At 37.8% G+C, this 14,998-nt stretch overlaps 1 protein-coding gene across 1 annotated transcript in view; it reads right to left on the bottom strand.

Moving 5' to 3' along the window:
* LOC125235751 (neurobeachin-like) overlaps positions 1-14,998 on the bottom strand; it is a 462,438-nt gene that overhangs the window by 389,472 nt on the left and 57,968 nt on the right. The window contains 2 exon segments of the mRNA XM_048142334.1: positions 8,320-8,415; positions 9,527-9,627. Of these exon segments, the coding sequence (XP_047998291.1) occupies positions 8,320-8,415; positions 9,527-9,627 (197 nt within the window).

Genomic DNA, 14,998 nt, shown 5'->3' on the forward strand with positions numbered 1-14,998 from the left:
TCCTAAACTAGAACTTCTTATTGACCTATAAGAAAAAAATCATACATATAAGACATACCTTTCTGTCGATAGATATGTTTTTAAAACACCTAAAATTCGAATAAAAGACACTGTGCTAACGCGAGCCCGCTCAGTCTGCGCCGAGCGCTCGAAGACAACGGACCTGCGTTTGATCGTCCGGCGCACCTAGCTTTCGTAAGCAGCTCGATAGTTCCGAGAAGTGCCGTAAACTGCGACTAAACAAATCTTGATCCTTTTTACACCTTATGCAATTTTAGCATTCGACATGCTTTTCATATGATTTTGGATTTTAAGTTTTATACGTGAAGTTTGTTGAGAGTTTGAATTATTATTATATTTTGGGACCAGGATGAGGTTCTGGTTCTCATGATGATGGAGTCAGGCAGGAGATGTTCAACAGAACTGCTATTCTACTTATCATAACTCCACCATGTTTGGGCTCATTAGATTTGGGCTGATGAGCACCATCGATCTAGATGAGGTCCAAGGTCTCATGATGGAGTCAGGAGGTGGTCAACAGAACTGCTATTCTCCTCATCATAACCCCATCATGTTTGGGCTCATTAGATTTGGGCTGACGAGCACCATCGAACTAGATGAGGTCCAAGGTCTCATGACGGGGTCAGGAGGTGGCCAACAGAACTGCTATTCTCCTCATCATAACCCCATCATGTTCGGGCTCATTAGATTTGGGCTGACGAGCACCATCGAACTAGATGAGGTCCAAGGTCTCATGATGGAGTCAGGAGGTGGTCAACAGAACTGCTATTCTCCTCATCATAACCCCATCATGTTTGGGCTCATTAGATTTGGGCTGACGAGCACCATCGAACTAGATGAGGTCCAGGGTCTCATGATGGAGTCAGGAGGTGGTCAACAGAACTGCTATTCTCCTCATCATAACCCCATCATGTTTGGGCTCATTAGATTTGGGCTGACGAGCACCACCGAACTAGATGAGGTCCAAGGTCTTATGACGGGGTCAGGAGGTGGCCAACAGAACTGCTATTCTCCTCATCATAACCCCATCATGTTCGGGCTCATTAGATTTGGGCTGACGAGCACCATCGAACTAGATGAGGTCCAAGGTCTCATGATGGAGTCAGGAGGTGGTCAACAGAACTGCTATTCTCCTCATCATAACCCCATCATGTTTGGGCTCATTAGATTTGGGCTGACGAGCACCATCGAACTAGATTAGGTCCAGGGTCTCATGATGGAGTCAGGAGGTGGCCAACAGAACTGCTATTCTCCTCATCATAATCCCATCATGTTCGGGCTCATTAGATTTGGGCTGACGAGCACCATCGAACTAGACGAGGTCCAAGTTCTCATGATGGAGTCAGGAGGTGGTCAACAGAACTGCTATTCTCCTCATCATAACCCCATCATGTTTGGGCTCATTATAAATATGTGGAAGGTCGTTAATAATAATAAATGTTTTATTAGGGTACCCCTACATGTAAAGAGGGGGCAGATATTTTTTTTCATTTCAACCCCAACGTGTGATATATTGTTAGATAGGTATTTAAAAATGAATTAGGTTTTACGTACTAAGATCGATTTTTGATAATTTTCATATTTTCGGAAATAATCGCTATAACTTTTGAACCATATGTTTAAAAATATGAAAAAAATCACAAAAGTAGAACTTTACAAAGACTTTCTTTGAAAATTTGTTTTGAACTTTATAGGTTAGCTTTTGAGAAAAATACGGAAAACTACGGAACCCTACACTGAGCGTGGCCCGACACGCTTTTGGCCGGTTTTTATTTTATTTTAATACTTTTCTGTGCTATTCATACATAGCCACCTTAGGGGATTCAGTATTGACAGCTTCTTTTTTTTCTTTCTTCATATATTTGTTTCCGCTTTTAAGTTTATTGTAAATAAGACTGCTTGCACTTACATTGAGATTATAATTACATAATGCTATTAAATTAAATCTAATGAAGCGTTGTTTTATTTCCTAAATCTCAAAACCCTTTAAATCGAATATGTATAGTAATGAGCAAAAGTTTTACCGCAGGCTTTCCAAACCGACGATGCTTGATCAGCTACTTTTAGAACGAACATGTACACCGTCTCCAATAAGTCCGAATACTCACATTTTACCTCAGTTCTAAAGATATAGGGATCACAGGCCATCAAATTCTTATTTAAACTGAAGAGTATATTCCTTTTAATAAAATACAAGCACAAAGTTCATGAAATTTCCGAAGTGTCTAAGAAAAACAAAGAGGTAAAGTGCCAACAAAATACTTGCTCGGCACGCAGGTGACGAGTTATTTTTTATAAGCAGAATCTGTATGTGATAAAACAGACGCCACGTGTCCAAAATAAACTATTATGGGTACCGAGGATAGATAACGTTCCGGGCAACTAGAAAAATGTGCCTAGGTTCCAGAGCTCACCATCGGCCCAGGTGTGGGATGCAGTATGTAAGCGAGGTAAACTACCTTCAGTACTTACAGATAAAAGCGTTAAAATCAACGTTTTTTTCCTTAAAACCAAGGTTTTGGAGAAAAAATGCCTTAAAGTTAAAAAGGATGCTTGGGAATGAGTATCATGTGTCCCAACAAGACGCACCTCCAGCACATTCGGCAAATGGTATTCTAGCGTAGTTTCAGACTAATTTGGCAGTTTTTTATCCGAAACATGAGTGGCCACCCAGGCCTCCAGGTTTAGGCGTATTAGACTACTTTGTATGGTCATACATGCTTTGAAGACTAAATTTTTATAAAATCATAAACCTAGATCATTTCAAAAAGATTATTGAGAGTATTTGGGATGAAATGTGAAGAAAACGGTGCGTGCCGCGTGTGATCCGTTTGAGAAGCGTTTGAGGCTGGTAAACAAGTTAATGCTGGAGTTATTCCAAAACATTTGTTGTGAATGTAGTAAATAAGAGTGCCATTCATAAAATATAATAATAATGTAGTAACTATTTGTTCATTTTGTTTTATTGGCTATTTGTGCTGTATTCAAACTTATTGGACACGGTGTACATATTTTGATTTTCACCCTTTAAAATGTTTCTTAACGCAACGTTTTGCAAATTTGGTCACGTCATGCACAGTTAAACTGTAGAATGAATTGTCGCCAGCGGTATTTCCGGACCAATGCGACCATCAAACCTTCAAGAAAAGAGCGTACATCCATCTTAAAGGCCGGCAACGCACCTCCAACACTTCTGGTGCTTCTGGTGTCCATGGGCGGCAGTGATCGCTTACCATCAGGCAGCCTATCTGCTCGTTTGCCTCCTATCCCATAAAAAAACGTTTAATATTTTTTAAGAAAAAAAAAACCGCCGCCTTTCGGGTTGTGTTGAAAGCTACTTGCGAATGTTGGATTATGTAGAAATTTGTAGGTATTTTTTAAAACTGCTTTTAATGCTTTAATTATTTGATGGCAACACAAATAAATATACGTATAACGCTAAGGTTTGAGGAGTTTCTCAATTCCTCATGAATCCGATTATTAGAAATCGAAGCTTGACAAACTTTGACTTGAAAACTCAATAATTATGCTTAACAAACATAATAAATGTCACTGTTCTGAACTTAAATGCATGCTTTTCTTACAAAAATACCAAAGTCACTATGAGTGTGCCGTTCAGATTTGAGGAGTTCGGTTCTGACCATCATCAGCAGTTCCACTGCACCAAATGTCACTGTTCCGGACGTAAGTGCATGCTGTTCTTATAAAAATACCAAAGTCACTATAAGCGTGCCGTTCAGATTTGAAGAGTTTGGTTCTGAGTGTTCTGACCATCATCAGCAGTTCCACTGCACCAAATATCACTGTTCTGGACTGGACGTAAGTGCATGATGTTCTTATAAGAATACCAAAGTCACTATAAGTGTTCCGTTCAGATTTGAGAAGATCGGTTCTGATCTGACCATCATCAGCAGTTCCACTGCACCAAATGTCACTGTTCTGGACGAAAGTGCATGCTGTTCTTATAAAAATACCAAAGTCACTATAAGCGTGCCGTTCAGATTTGAGAAGTTCCGTTCTGGCCATCATCAGCAGTTCCACTGCACCAAATGTCACTGTTCCGTACCTAAATGCATGCTGTTCCTTTAAAAACACAAAAATCACCATACGTATGCCTTTCAGATTCGAGGAGTTCCCTCGATTACTCCAGGATCCCATCATCAGAACTGGGTTCTGAGAAAAATGGGACCAATCTGTATTCATATACATTCAATATTTTTTTTTTAATCGGTCCAGTAACAACGGAGATATCGAGGAACAAACATAAAAAAATGAAAAAAATAAATAAACATACAGACGAATCAAATCTCTCAGATTTGAGGCGACGGTTAAAAAGTGACACATCATGAGCAGTTCCAATGCACCAAATGTCACTGTTCTGGACGTAAGTGCATGCTGTTCTTATAAAAATATGAAAGTCAGTATAACTGTGATAATTTCCGAAAATATTAATATTATCAAAAAACGATCTTAGTAAACCCTTATTCATTTTTAAATACCTATCCAAAAATATATCACACGTTGGGGTTGGAATGAAAAAAAAATCAGCCCCCACTTTACACTTTACACTAATAAAACATTTTTTTCCATTTTTCATTTTTGCACTTTGTTGACGTGATTGATATACATATTGTTACTAAATTTCAGCTTTCTAGTGCTTACGGTTACTGAGATTATCCGCGGACGGACGGACGGACGGACGGACGGACGGACGGACGGATGGACAGACAGACATGGCGAAACTATAAGAGTTCCTAGTTGACTACGGAACCCTAAAAAACAGAAATCACTATTAAACTATTCTCTAATTTCAAGTTCCTAACTAAAATTTTCCTAATAAAAAAAAACAAATTGATCCCGCTACAAACTTTCACCCCCTTTTTCCCTCTGCTAGGGTTGTAAATTTTCATAATCGATTCTTATCCCTTCGAAATTTTGTTAATGCAATCTATACAAATTTCGACTTTCTAGCTTTCGTAGTTTCGGCTCAGCGGTGTTGGTTGTTGAATCAATCAATTAGGAAACCTGAATTTATATATGTACATGTAGACTAATACTATACTTTTACTACATTCATATACCTTATTTACTACTACCATACCATGAATATGAAATTAAATAAAGAGTCCCCATATAAAATTGAAAATTATGTTATTAGCAATTTAATTCAAAACTATCAAGATTATTCGTGTCTGCGTTGAAACGCGCGTTGAGTTGCCGGTGCTCGCGTACCGAGCGCCAACGCCATCTATCGATGGCCGTTTCGTGAAATTGATGAGCGCTCTAAGGAGTAAGGGGTCTTAAACCTTATTTCTAAATACATATGCTCCAAAAACAGCGTCGAACTCATTTCAGTATTACAGGTTTTATCAAAAGTAGGTATGTGATGCCCATACATTGAATGTTCCTCCTATAATCGCTAACTGCAATAAATCACATAACTACATTATCTTCTTATAACAGCAGTTTTGGAATTGCGCCTGCTATGTGAATTATGACACATAGCTATATTTTCGCAAATATTGTATAAAAAGATGTGTTAGATGTTTGTGCCCGATTTGTACAATCTCATACACAGCGATAATTTTGTACTATTTGTAGAAATCGTGAATGTTTCCAGATCGTGTGTTTTGCGTCACATAGCAGGCTTTTCTTATAAAAATCTAGCCTACTCTCTTAAAACTTGTTTAAATGGTGTATGGTAGGTGGGTTTGTAGTCAAGTATAACCTCTATAAATGAGACAGAGAATGTAGTTTCCCTTTTTATTGAGACTATGTCTGAAAGTACTCACTCTGACCGAATAGTTATTTTTTAATATTTGTTAAAAATAAATCATTTTAAATTGATTTTTAAGATTAACTGTCAAAAATTTATTAGTGTTTAGTATAATGACAAATTTCGTGTAGGGTTCAGTGCGTGTAAACGTATATTACAAACTATCGAAATACGATAAAGTTATGCTAAGTAACTTAAAAAATAGCAAGTGATTTAACATTGCATTGGTAAGACATCGTTTTGTATGAAATTTTGTGTGATAAGATCTATCTATCCTTTCTGGAAACATTATAAAATAAATAGATGAAAATAAAATGTTTAATAAATGAAAAAAAGCTGACTTGAGAAATCACACAAAGTTTTGAGTGACAAAGATTTTTTATCGTTTTCGGATAAAAAAAGAAAAATGGAACCCTTACACAATTATGTACTTTCTTGTCAATCCGTTTATCAATTTGTCAATATTATTTATTTCGGAAAAACCCTATACTCAAGTGTACTGTACCGTTCCTTGAAGCTGTAAAAAAACCTTATTTCTAAGTAAATACAACATAGGTTAATTGAGTTGAAAAAAAATCTACATTCTCAAGGAAGTCAAAATTAATAGGGTACTTCAGTTTGACCTAAACTATGAAATTTGGAAAATAAATCGTCTTACACCATACATGATTATTAATATAGTTGTGAGAAAAAAAAATTGTAAAATATACACGTAACCTTCGGTGTTCGAGCCAGACTAGCATTATCCGGTTTTTCCAAGTTAAAAAATGCATAATGAAATCTTATTCAATACATAAATGTTTGAGCAACTTTGTAACTGAAATAACCTCCATTCATAAAAATTAGTGGAAAAAATATATTATTATAGTTAGTAGTAGTAATATATTAATTTAATCGAGTTTTTTATTATAGTATTGTGTATTAAGCTTATATTATTAAATCGTGTTTTTTCTGAAATAATTAATTCGAAAATGAATTGCTAAATTACAAATAAACAACAACATAGTTAATTCAAATCATATGATTAAATAACCATGTGACGATAAAGTGCACAAATTGTATTTTGTTCCTTAAGAATAAAATCTAGTTAAGTGATTGTAAGACACATACCGGTTTTTTACGACTCAAATTATAATCGCTATGTAACATATTTATGAAAAAATATTTTTTTAACCTTATAATAACTGAAATATAATTTCAAGTTATTTCTTAATGTATGCAAAAGTGAAAATACTTATGCCATAAAAATATTGATTTATTTATGTTCAATAATTGCCGAAATAAACAGTTTTTTGTGTCTCCTGTAAAGTAGGTTAAAAACACATAGCGAAATTTGCACGCGCAGCGACGATACTACAATCACGCCTATATAAAGGGGTAGGCAGAGCACATGAACTACTAAGTTTCAGTGCCACTTTTTTGCCTTGGCAAAGGGGAGTTGAAAGAAATCTAAATTGTGACATTGCAGTGACAGGTTGCCAGCCTCTCGCCTACGCCACAATTTAACCCATATCCCACAGTCGATTTCTACGACTTCCACAGGAAGAAAGGGGGTGCTGATATCAGCGTAGAGAATTAATTAATGTTTGAATCCAGGATTCAAACATTAATTAATTCTCTTCATCAAAATTATTTCGATATAGATCGAATATACCAGTGTCTTTTATGAAGACAGTAGGGTCTAATTTCCAATGAATATATTTTGTGTGTGCAATTGGATCAAAACTTTATGATACCGTTAGGTATGTAATCATGTCTAATGTCATGATCGATTGTGGCTGCCCGCTGCACGCCTCAGCGGAGATATCCATTACCAGGACAACAGAACGCCTGAGCACTAGCAACATAATACTAGGCTTTACACGAAACCAATAACCGGGAATCCACTAAAGCTGATTGAACACTGGCATTGCTTGTAGACGGTTATGTTTACAGGCCTAAATATAGGATTTCACTTCCCTTTAGCACTTTGAGAGATTAATGGGTCACAGCTTTTATTGCAAAACTAGCACCGAAATAATAAAACAGCTAGCTATCATTCAGAGAGTAGTAAATTCATTGGATCTTCAATATAGGTCGAACGACTTTTTATTCCATGAACATTGCCTGATGATGATGATTGAAAGCCGACAAAATATGGCTGTAATTTGTCATGATGCGACATAAAAGTTGTCCGCAAAGTCGGCTCACTTTATTATTTAGTCAACCATATTACTTATTCTGCGAAGATATTTCGCGAAAATAAAATATGAAACACAGTAAACGTCATCACCGGTGAAACCAATTCCCACAGATTTGGTCGGATGCTCACCTACTGAGAATGGAAGAGGAAGATAGCTATCAATAGGGCAAAGGAAGACCAACTGGTGGCCGTCCGGTAAGTCAGCCCAGATACCGATAGGGAGACAATGTGGTCACGGATCATGACATGACAGCTCCAAGCCAATAGATCAGAAAGTGGCGTCCTCTCTCTTTGGATTTCAAGATTCTCTTCTGATTGCTGAATAAAGGTGTTTACTCACCGAGCCTTTCCGTCCGGGGAAACTGAAGAAGACGTCCGGGCCGTTCCGGTGCGGCATCTGCCGGAGCACGTTCAGAAGCTTCGCCGAGTGCCGCGGCTGCAACAATGAGATAACGTTATTAGTTTTGGACTAAGTAATTTATCATAACGACGCGACGACAGGAAGTCTGGAAGACGCTTTTTGAATTTCGAACCCGGTTTTGTGTTTTTCATGTATAATGTATATAACAATCATAAAAATACATGTAATATAAAGTCTATCCTGCTCCTAAACATAAGAAATTAACTCCGTCAAAAGCATTTCGCCGTTTTCAGTGGATAAAATCGAGGACTCTAAATTCAGTAATCGTCCAGGTTGTCGCTGTATATCCGGTAGTATAAGTGATAAAACAGTAACTTTACAAGCATTTCAGAGCGTATCGTAGCTTTAATTAAGTCTACAGTTCTTCCTATTTTCTTTACGAACCATGGATTATAACCTAGTAACTAAAACTAAAAGCTTTTCCTAGCTCCGTTACCTTCTAATTTCACCACTAACGGAGGAAAAGCGGTGAAAACCACGAGCTAACCATTTAAACGTTCATTTACTGACACGTACCCATTCACCTCCAATTACGAACCAACGTAGCATGATCTCCAGACCTTTTATCAAGTATTCGTGACTGACGTACGCCTTTATACTGGTCTTTTACTAGATTCAGAGCCTTGGAAAGAGACGCTCCTTTCAAATTTGCATCCTTGCCGTGGAGTTAATTAGAAGGTAGCTACTTTGTGTTTATGTTCACCTGGTACTTCGGTGCGTTCATTCCACTTTTAACGACGAACGGGCAAATTGACAGGCAAACCGGGTGAATTTACAATGTGACTTTTGTTCTAGTTTGTGGCTTGTTTTTTCAGTGAGTTTCAGTTAGTTTTCATCTAAAGTTAAATTGAACTAAAGTCAATATATAGATAGTCGGGAATGACTACAAATTCTATGTTATATGTATGTATGTGAAAAGGATCTGTTTTCTCAGAACTGCTCTCTTTTGCCGGTCTTATCAAGGTCACATCGCTTAAACTTTGGTGAACGAAGTAATAGAGAGACGCAACTTTGTCAAAGCTCAAGCGATTGTGCCGTTGGTTAGTGGCCACGTCGCTCAAATAACTGGTAACTATTACACGTCCTAGAGGTGGAATAGTAATCGTAAGCGAAAAGACAAACTCACCCATTTCCCGTTGACGGCCTTCATGGCGCTGAACAGCTGCTTCAGCTCCTTGACTGTGACGCTGTAGCTGGCCAGCACGCCCAGCATCTCGATCAGGAGATCTGTAACAACCAAACGTACATCGTTAAACATTTTCTTTTTCGTAAACTATGATGCCCGTCGGCTCCTCTTAAGGTCGTCGGTTTCTCCCTTGAGGTTCAAAATTCGAATATTTTTTTTTTAAAGGACTTCAGGACTTAAATTGTAATAACCCCCCACTGGGCGTACATGAAAAGATGCCCTTAAGATAGGAGTCCATTAAATGTCCCGAACCACGGTGGGGGTCACTTGATATAGAAATGAAAATACCCGACCGTAGTGGGGGTCGCTTTAAAAGAAATAAGGTAAGGCACCCCGATGATGGACCAGCCAGATGGGGGGGGATAGATATAGATGGGTATCGGCGAATCAAGCTTTAAGCCCCATTTAGATGGTACGAGTTTCTCGCCTCGAACGTACGATTATCGAAGTACGAGAAAAAATATCGTATCATATAAACTATGAGTACGACATCGCACGAGAGAGGGCGATAATCGCCTCGCCTTTGATATTTGTATGTCTCCGTGTAAACAAAACACATATGCGAGAATCGTATACGAGTTTATGCGCTACTCAGTCGAAATGAATTCAGTAGAAATAATGTAAAACATGGTGTTTTTATATTTGTAGCTGCATCTCAGTAACTAATGTTTACCTACTGACATTTTACCCCATATATCTATGGGGCAAAATGCCTACTATAATTTAAAAAAAATGTTATTTATATTCTATGTTTAATAATATCCTAAACCTAATCGCAAGTACCGCAACCAAGATTTTATTAGCTATACGCTACGGTCGAAATCATTATTTTCCCTATTGTATATTATTGAGACCTTCATAAATCATTTATAGTGTTTTAATAATATTGGGTTTTAATAATATCTATTCATCTTAAATTCAAATAAATCCAAGGTAAATTATACCCAATATTATAAAAAAGCATATAATATATGTGTTTATAATTAATTAATTAGCAACTAGGCACGCAAGTTGACAGGCAAAACTTGTATGAAAATCGGTTCGCTCCGATTCGTGCGATAATCGCACGTTCGAGAAAAAATGTCATACGAGAACCGGTTTAGACAGAGTCGAGAAATGTTATGGAAATATCTCCCGAAAATTCTACTCTCCGTCTAAACTATTTCGCCTGGCGATAATCGCCTGGCGAGTCTCGCATACGATACTCGTATGCGAGTTTTTATTTCTCGCACTAATGTAAACGTTTTCGTACGATATTCGCCAGGCGATTATCGCATACGATAATGTCATACGAGTTTCTCGACCAAGACGGGCGAGAAACTCGTACCATCTAAATGGGGCTTTAGAATGTGACAAAACCAAAAACCAGACGCAAGCAGTCGTGGTGGCCAAAACACACTGGATCGCTGCTCTAAAGAAGTTGGTAAGTTTGTGCCACTTGCACCAACGAAAATGGAGGGTTAACCCACCATTTTACATCGAATTTGACGGATGACAGCCCACTAACCCTGAGTTAAGTGGTTGGTGCAAATGGGCCTAAGAGTCAAGAGGTCCTCCCTAGAGATATGGGCGGCCGGTTGCTGTTTATTTTGCAGTAGTTTTTTAATTGTTGTATAGCTAGGACGTATCATGAAATCACATAACCACGAGTACCTACCCCAGAACAGAGGAACGAGATTCACTAGAGAGATTAAGCTATAACTAAGTCATTGTACGTACCATAACAAGGCATGGACCACGTAACATACCGAGCATATCCTACGACACCACACAACAGCCGAGCCTGAATAGCGAGGAAATTAATTCCCACCCTGATAGCGAGATAAACTGTTCGTAACTCAGTGGACAAGAAACGGGATATGAAACGAGATATCCGGACCATTGAGTAAATATTCCGGGAACGTAAAATATTATTAAAGAATTGTATAAAAATATTAATGGTTAACGAAAATACTTAGTCAGCCGATTTTTCAAACAAATTGTGCCTTGAATCAGGTCAAATCATATTTCATCGACTAATTAAATTAACACTGATTTGAACTTTCATGATTTTTACACATATTTCAAATTACAAACGGGGCTTAATCGCGTATTACAATGTTTTAAACACTAACCTCCGACGTTTCAAGAACGGCATTGTCCCCGTGGTCACGGAGCAGACTGCTCCGATTTGCAATTTTAAATATAATTAAATTAACATCAAGAAGATATATAATTAATTATAGGTGAAATTAATTCACGATATTCTCACTCAGAATCAGCCAGGTCTGCCAGAATCAAGAGGATTAATTATATAAATGATGGAATTGAAATGCTGTCATCGACAATGTCTATCAATCACTAGAATTAATTGTTTAATAGTATAATAATATAATTTGACCCGATCTCTCAAACTAGTATGTTGAATCGACTCATATTGTATTATTTCGTATATTATGTATTTTTTTAGAAAGAAGTACATGGCGTAAACAATGAACACTACAAACATATAAAAACATTAGGATTAGGTTTGTGTCTCAAAATAAAAAGAAAAGTCAGTATATCCCAAAGTAAAAATAGCTTCTAACAAGATTGATCGCTGTCTCGGCAAGAGCAGACAAATGGACGCGAGGCGAGATGCATTGATGCAATATATCCGCAGTGCAATTACTCGTGCCGCGAGTTTTTACTGTATTTATACGAAAATAATGGCATATTGAATTGAAATTTACCCACGTAATAATAAGGGAAGGCGCGACACATATGGAACCGCATTTGCACCTTTTTGTAACATTACATTTTTTAATGGTTATGATCTCAGAGGAAAAAATTCTATAGAGAGGACAAGCCGCGCGCGGTCTGGTCGCAGATGTAGGCCCATTGGGCCTACACCGCCGCCAGTTCGCCGTCCGCTGTCATCGAGTGTACACGCGCGCTGTTCACCGACGAAAAACGAGTTTTATCCAAAATGCCGAAGTGTGCAATAATAACTTGCAAACATCGCAGTGACCTGAATAATTTCCAAGCCGATAGGATAACATTTCATAGGTAAATACTATTTATTTCCTTTTATTTCACATAAAACACGAATTCAACATAATACTCCGAGTTGTACCATGTAACCTTACGTTTGCTTGTGCTTTAAAACGTTCATTATACATTGCGGCTACACAAGGAACATATTGTAAACAGTGTAGTGTTTTGCGCCGCAATGAACGGTGTACAAAACGATTCACTCAGTGAGACATTTTTCTCGGAAACGAGGCGAGGCGTTCCCGCTATTTATCGTAGTGTGCGTGCGCGATCGCGCTCGCTTATCGTTCGCATGTACACAAACATTGAAATGATGCGCGTGTATTGCGCAATAGGAGCGTCCAACTACAAGTGTGTGTGGATTAGGTGTGTGCGTGCATTATCTTTACAATTACTGGTGCTTTGTGTGGGTTGCGCAGACCTTGCGACAGGCGTATTCAACAAATCGCCCGGCATGACCTATCTCCCGAAATCTGTGGTTATGATTATTTATCAAAGTGGCGTGAAGTGGCGTAGGATAGGGCAGAGTGGCGATTTCTTTTTACGAAAGGGCCTGGCGAATTCTCATCATAAACCCTGTACTTCTATGACAACTTCTTTGTTTCCGCTTTCTCTTATTTTAGAATAGTGTACCTAGAAACTATTTTACAGATTCTCCGTTCTACCCACCCCCAGCATCGGTACAGGTGATAAATCAAGCGTGAAGCCACGGATACATCGAAGTAAGACACAATGTAATTATGTGCCCGACGATACTGCCACAAGCTACTTATTCTAGGTACTACTACCTACCTAGTACATATTTAGAACGAACAACGAAATAGTACGGATATTTCAAATCTCCTTTAAAAGAGCAGGAGAAATTTGCTCATTCGTTGTGTTTTTCATACCTTCAGTTGAGAAAAATACAATACCGCAGATGAGATACATCTATACAGTAGGAATAAGCAGGTAATATGCTTGATGAATTATACTAATCCATCGAATAACTTAAAAGTAAAATCGGGCCAAATTATAGTAGTAGGAGTAAAACACTTTATTGTACCAGAAAATAATACAACACACAAGAAAAAGAGCTTATCACTAGTACAAAGGCGAACTTATACCTTTAAGGGATCTCTTCCAATTATATTCGTAAACTTTAAGAAATACATTCAAACATTGGCCGGCACAAAACAAAAATTTTAACTCACCTTTTCAGTAAAAATAAATAAAAACTTAAAAAACTAGAAAAAACTAGGCGCGAAAATTTTAATTCTCTTAGTCCATATTTTCAAAATGTACTGCTGCTTTTTTAGGGTTCCGTAGTCAACTAGGAACCCTTATAGTTTCGCCATGTCTGTCTGTCTGTCTGTCCGTCCGTCCGTCCGTCCGTCCGTGGATAATTTCAGTAACCGTAAGCACTAGAAAGCTGAAATTTGGTACCAATATGTATATCAATCACGCCAACAAAGTGCAAAAATAAAAAATGGAAAAAAATGTTTTATTAGGGTACCCCCCCCCCCACATGTAAAGTGGGGGCTGATATTTTTTTTCATTCCAACCCCAACGTGTGATATATTTTTGGATAGGTATTTAAAAATGAATAAGGGTTTACTAAGATCGTTTTTAGGAAAATTGTTTTGAACTTGATAGGTTCAGTAGTTTTTGAGAAAAATACGAAAAACTACGGAACCCTACACTGAGCGTGGCTCGACACGCTCTTGGCCGGTTTTTTACTGATAAGATGGTGTGGCAGAGACATATTTCAATTAAAAAATAATATATTTACTACAAAGGACTCAACTGGCTAACTAAGGGTCGATTCAGACATCAACCCACTGAAACTTGTATGAGAACTTCTATTGCAGTTCGCGTTCCCATACAGAACAGCAGTTCGTCTATATTGGCCCTGAACCTCGCAACTATTTTTCAGCCAGCCAGCTTTCCCTTATTTCCCCATTTTCCTATTATTTTTGCAAAAACCTTAACAAGATTCTCCCGACGCCGGGCAGGTGGCAAATTAGGTGTGAGGCGATGCGCCGGTGCAACGCCGCAATGCAATTATGTACAATACCGCCGCAGGCTACACTATCGGGTTAGCGAATTTTATGTGCCGGAAGATATTCTTTATTATTTATTATTTTCAAAGGAAATACCTGCGCACTGAGATTGTTGCCTGCTTTATTCCATGAAAATTTAAAATTGACGCCTTTTTCGATTGATAGTTGTTGGACCGGCTATATTTTATTGTATTGAGACTAGGTCTTTGTGGATTTCTTACTAAAATTGTAGGCTTTAGTGTTAAGCTCCTTGAGGTCTTTCGACAAATGCATCAAAGGAAAACCAATACCCAACATACTGCAACATTTCTCAAATAAAACGATCTTCAAAAACCTATTACCAGCTTCTATTCTCACT

Source organism: Leguminivora glycinivorella, chromosome 18 (assembly GCF_023078275.1).
Source record: "Leguminivora glycinivorella isolate SPB_JAAS2020 chromosome 18, LegGlyc_1.1, whole genome shotgun sequence".
NCBI classification, from domain to species: Eukaryota; Metazoa; Arthropoda; class Insecta; order Lepidoptera; family Tortricidae; genus Leguminivora; species Leguminivora glycinivorella.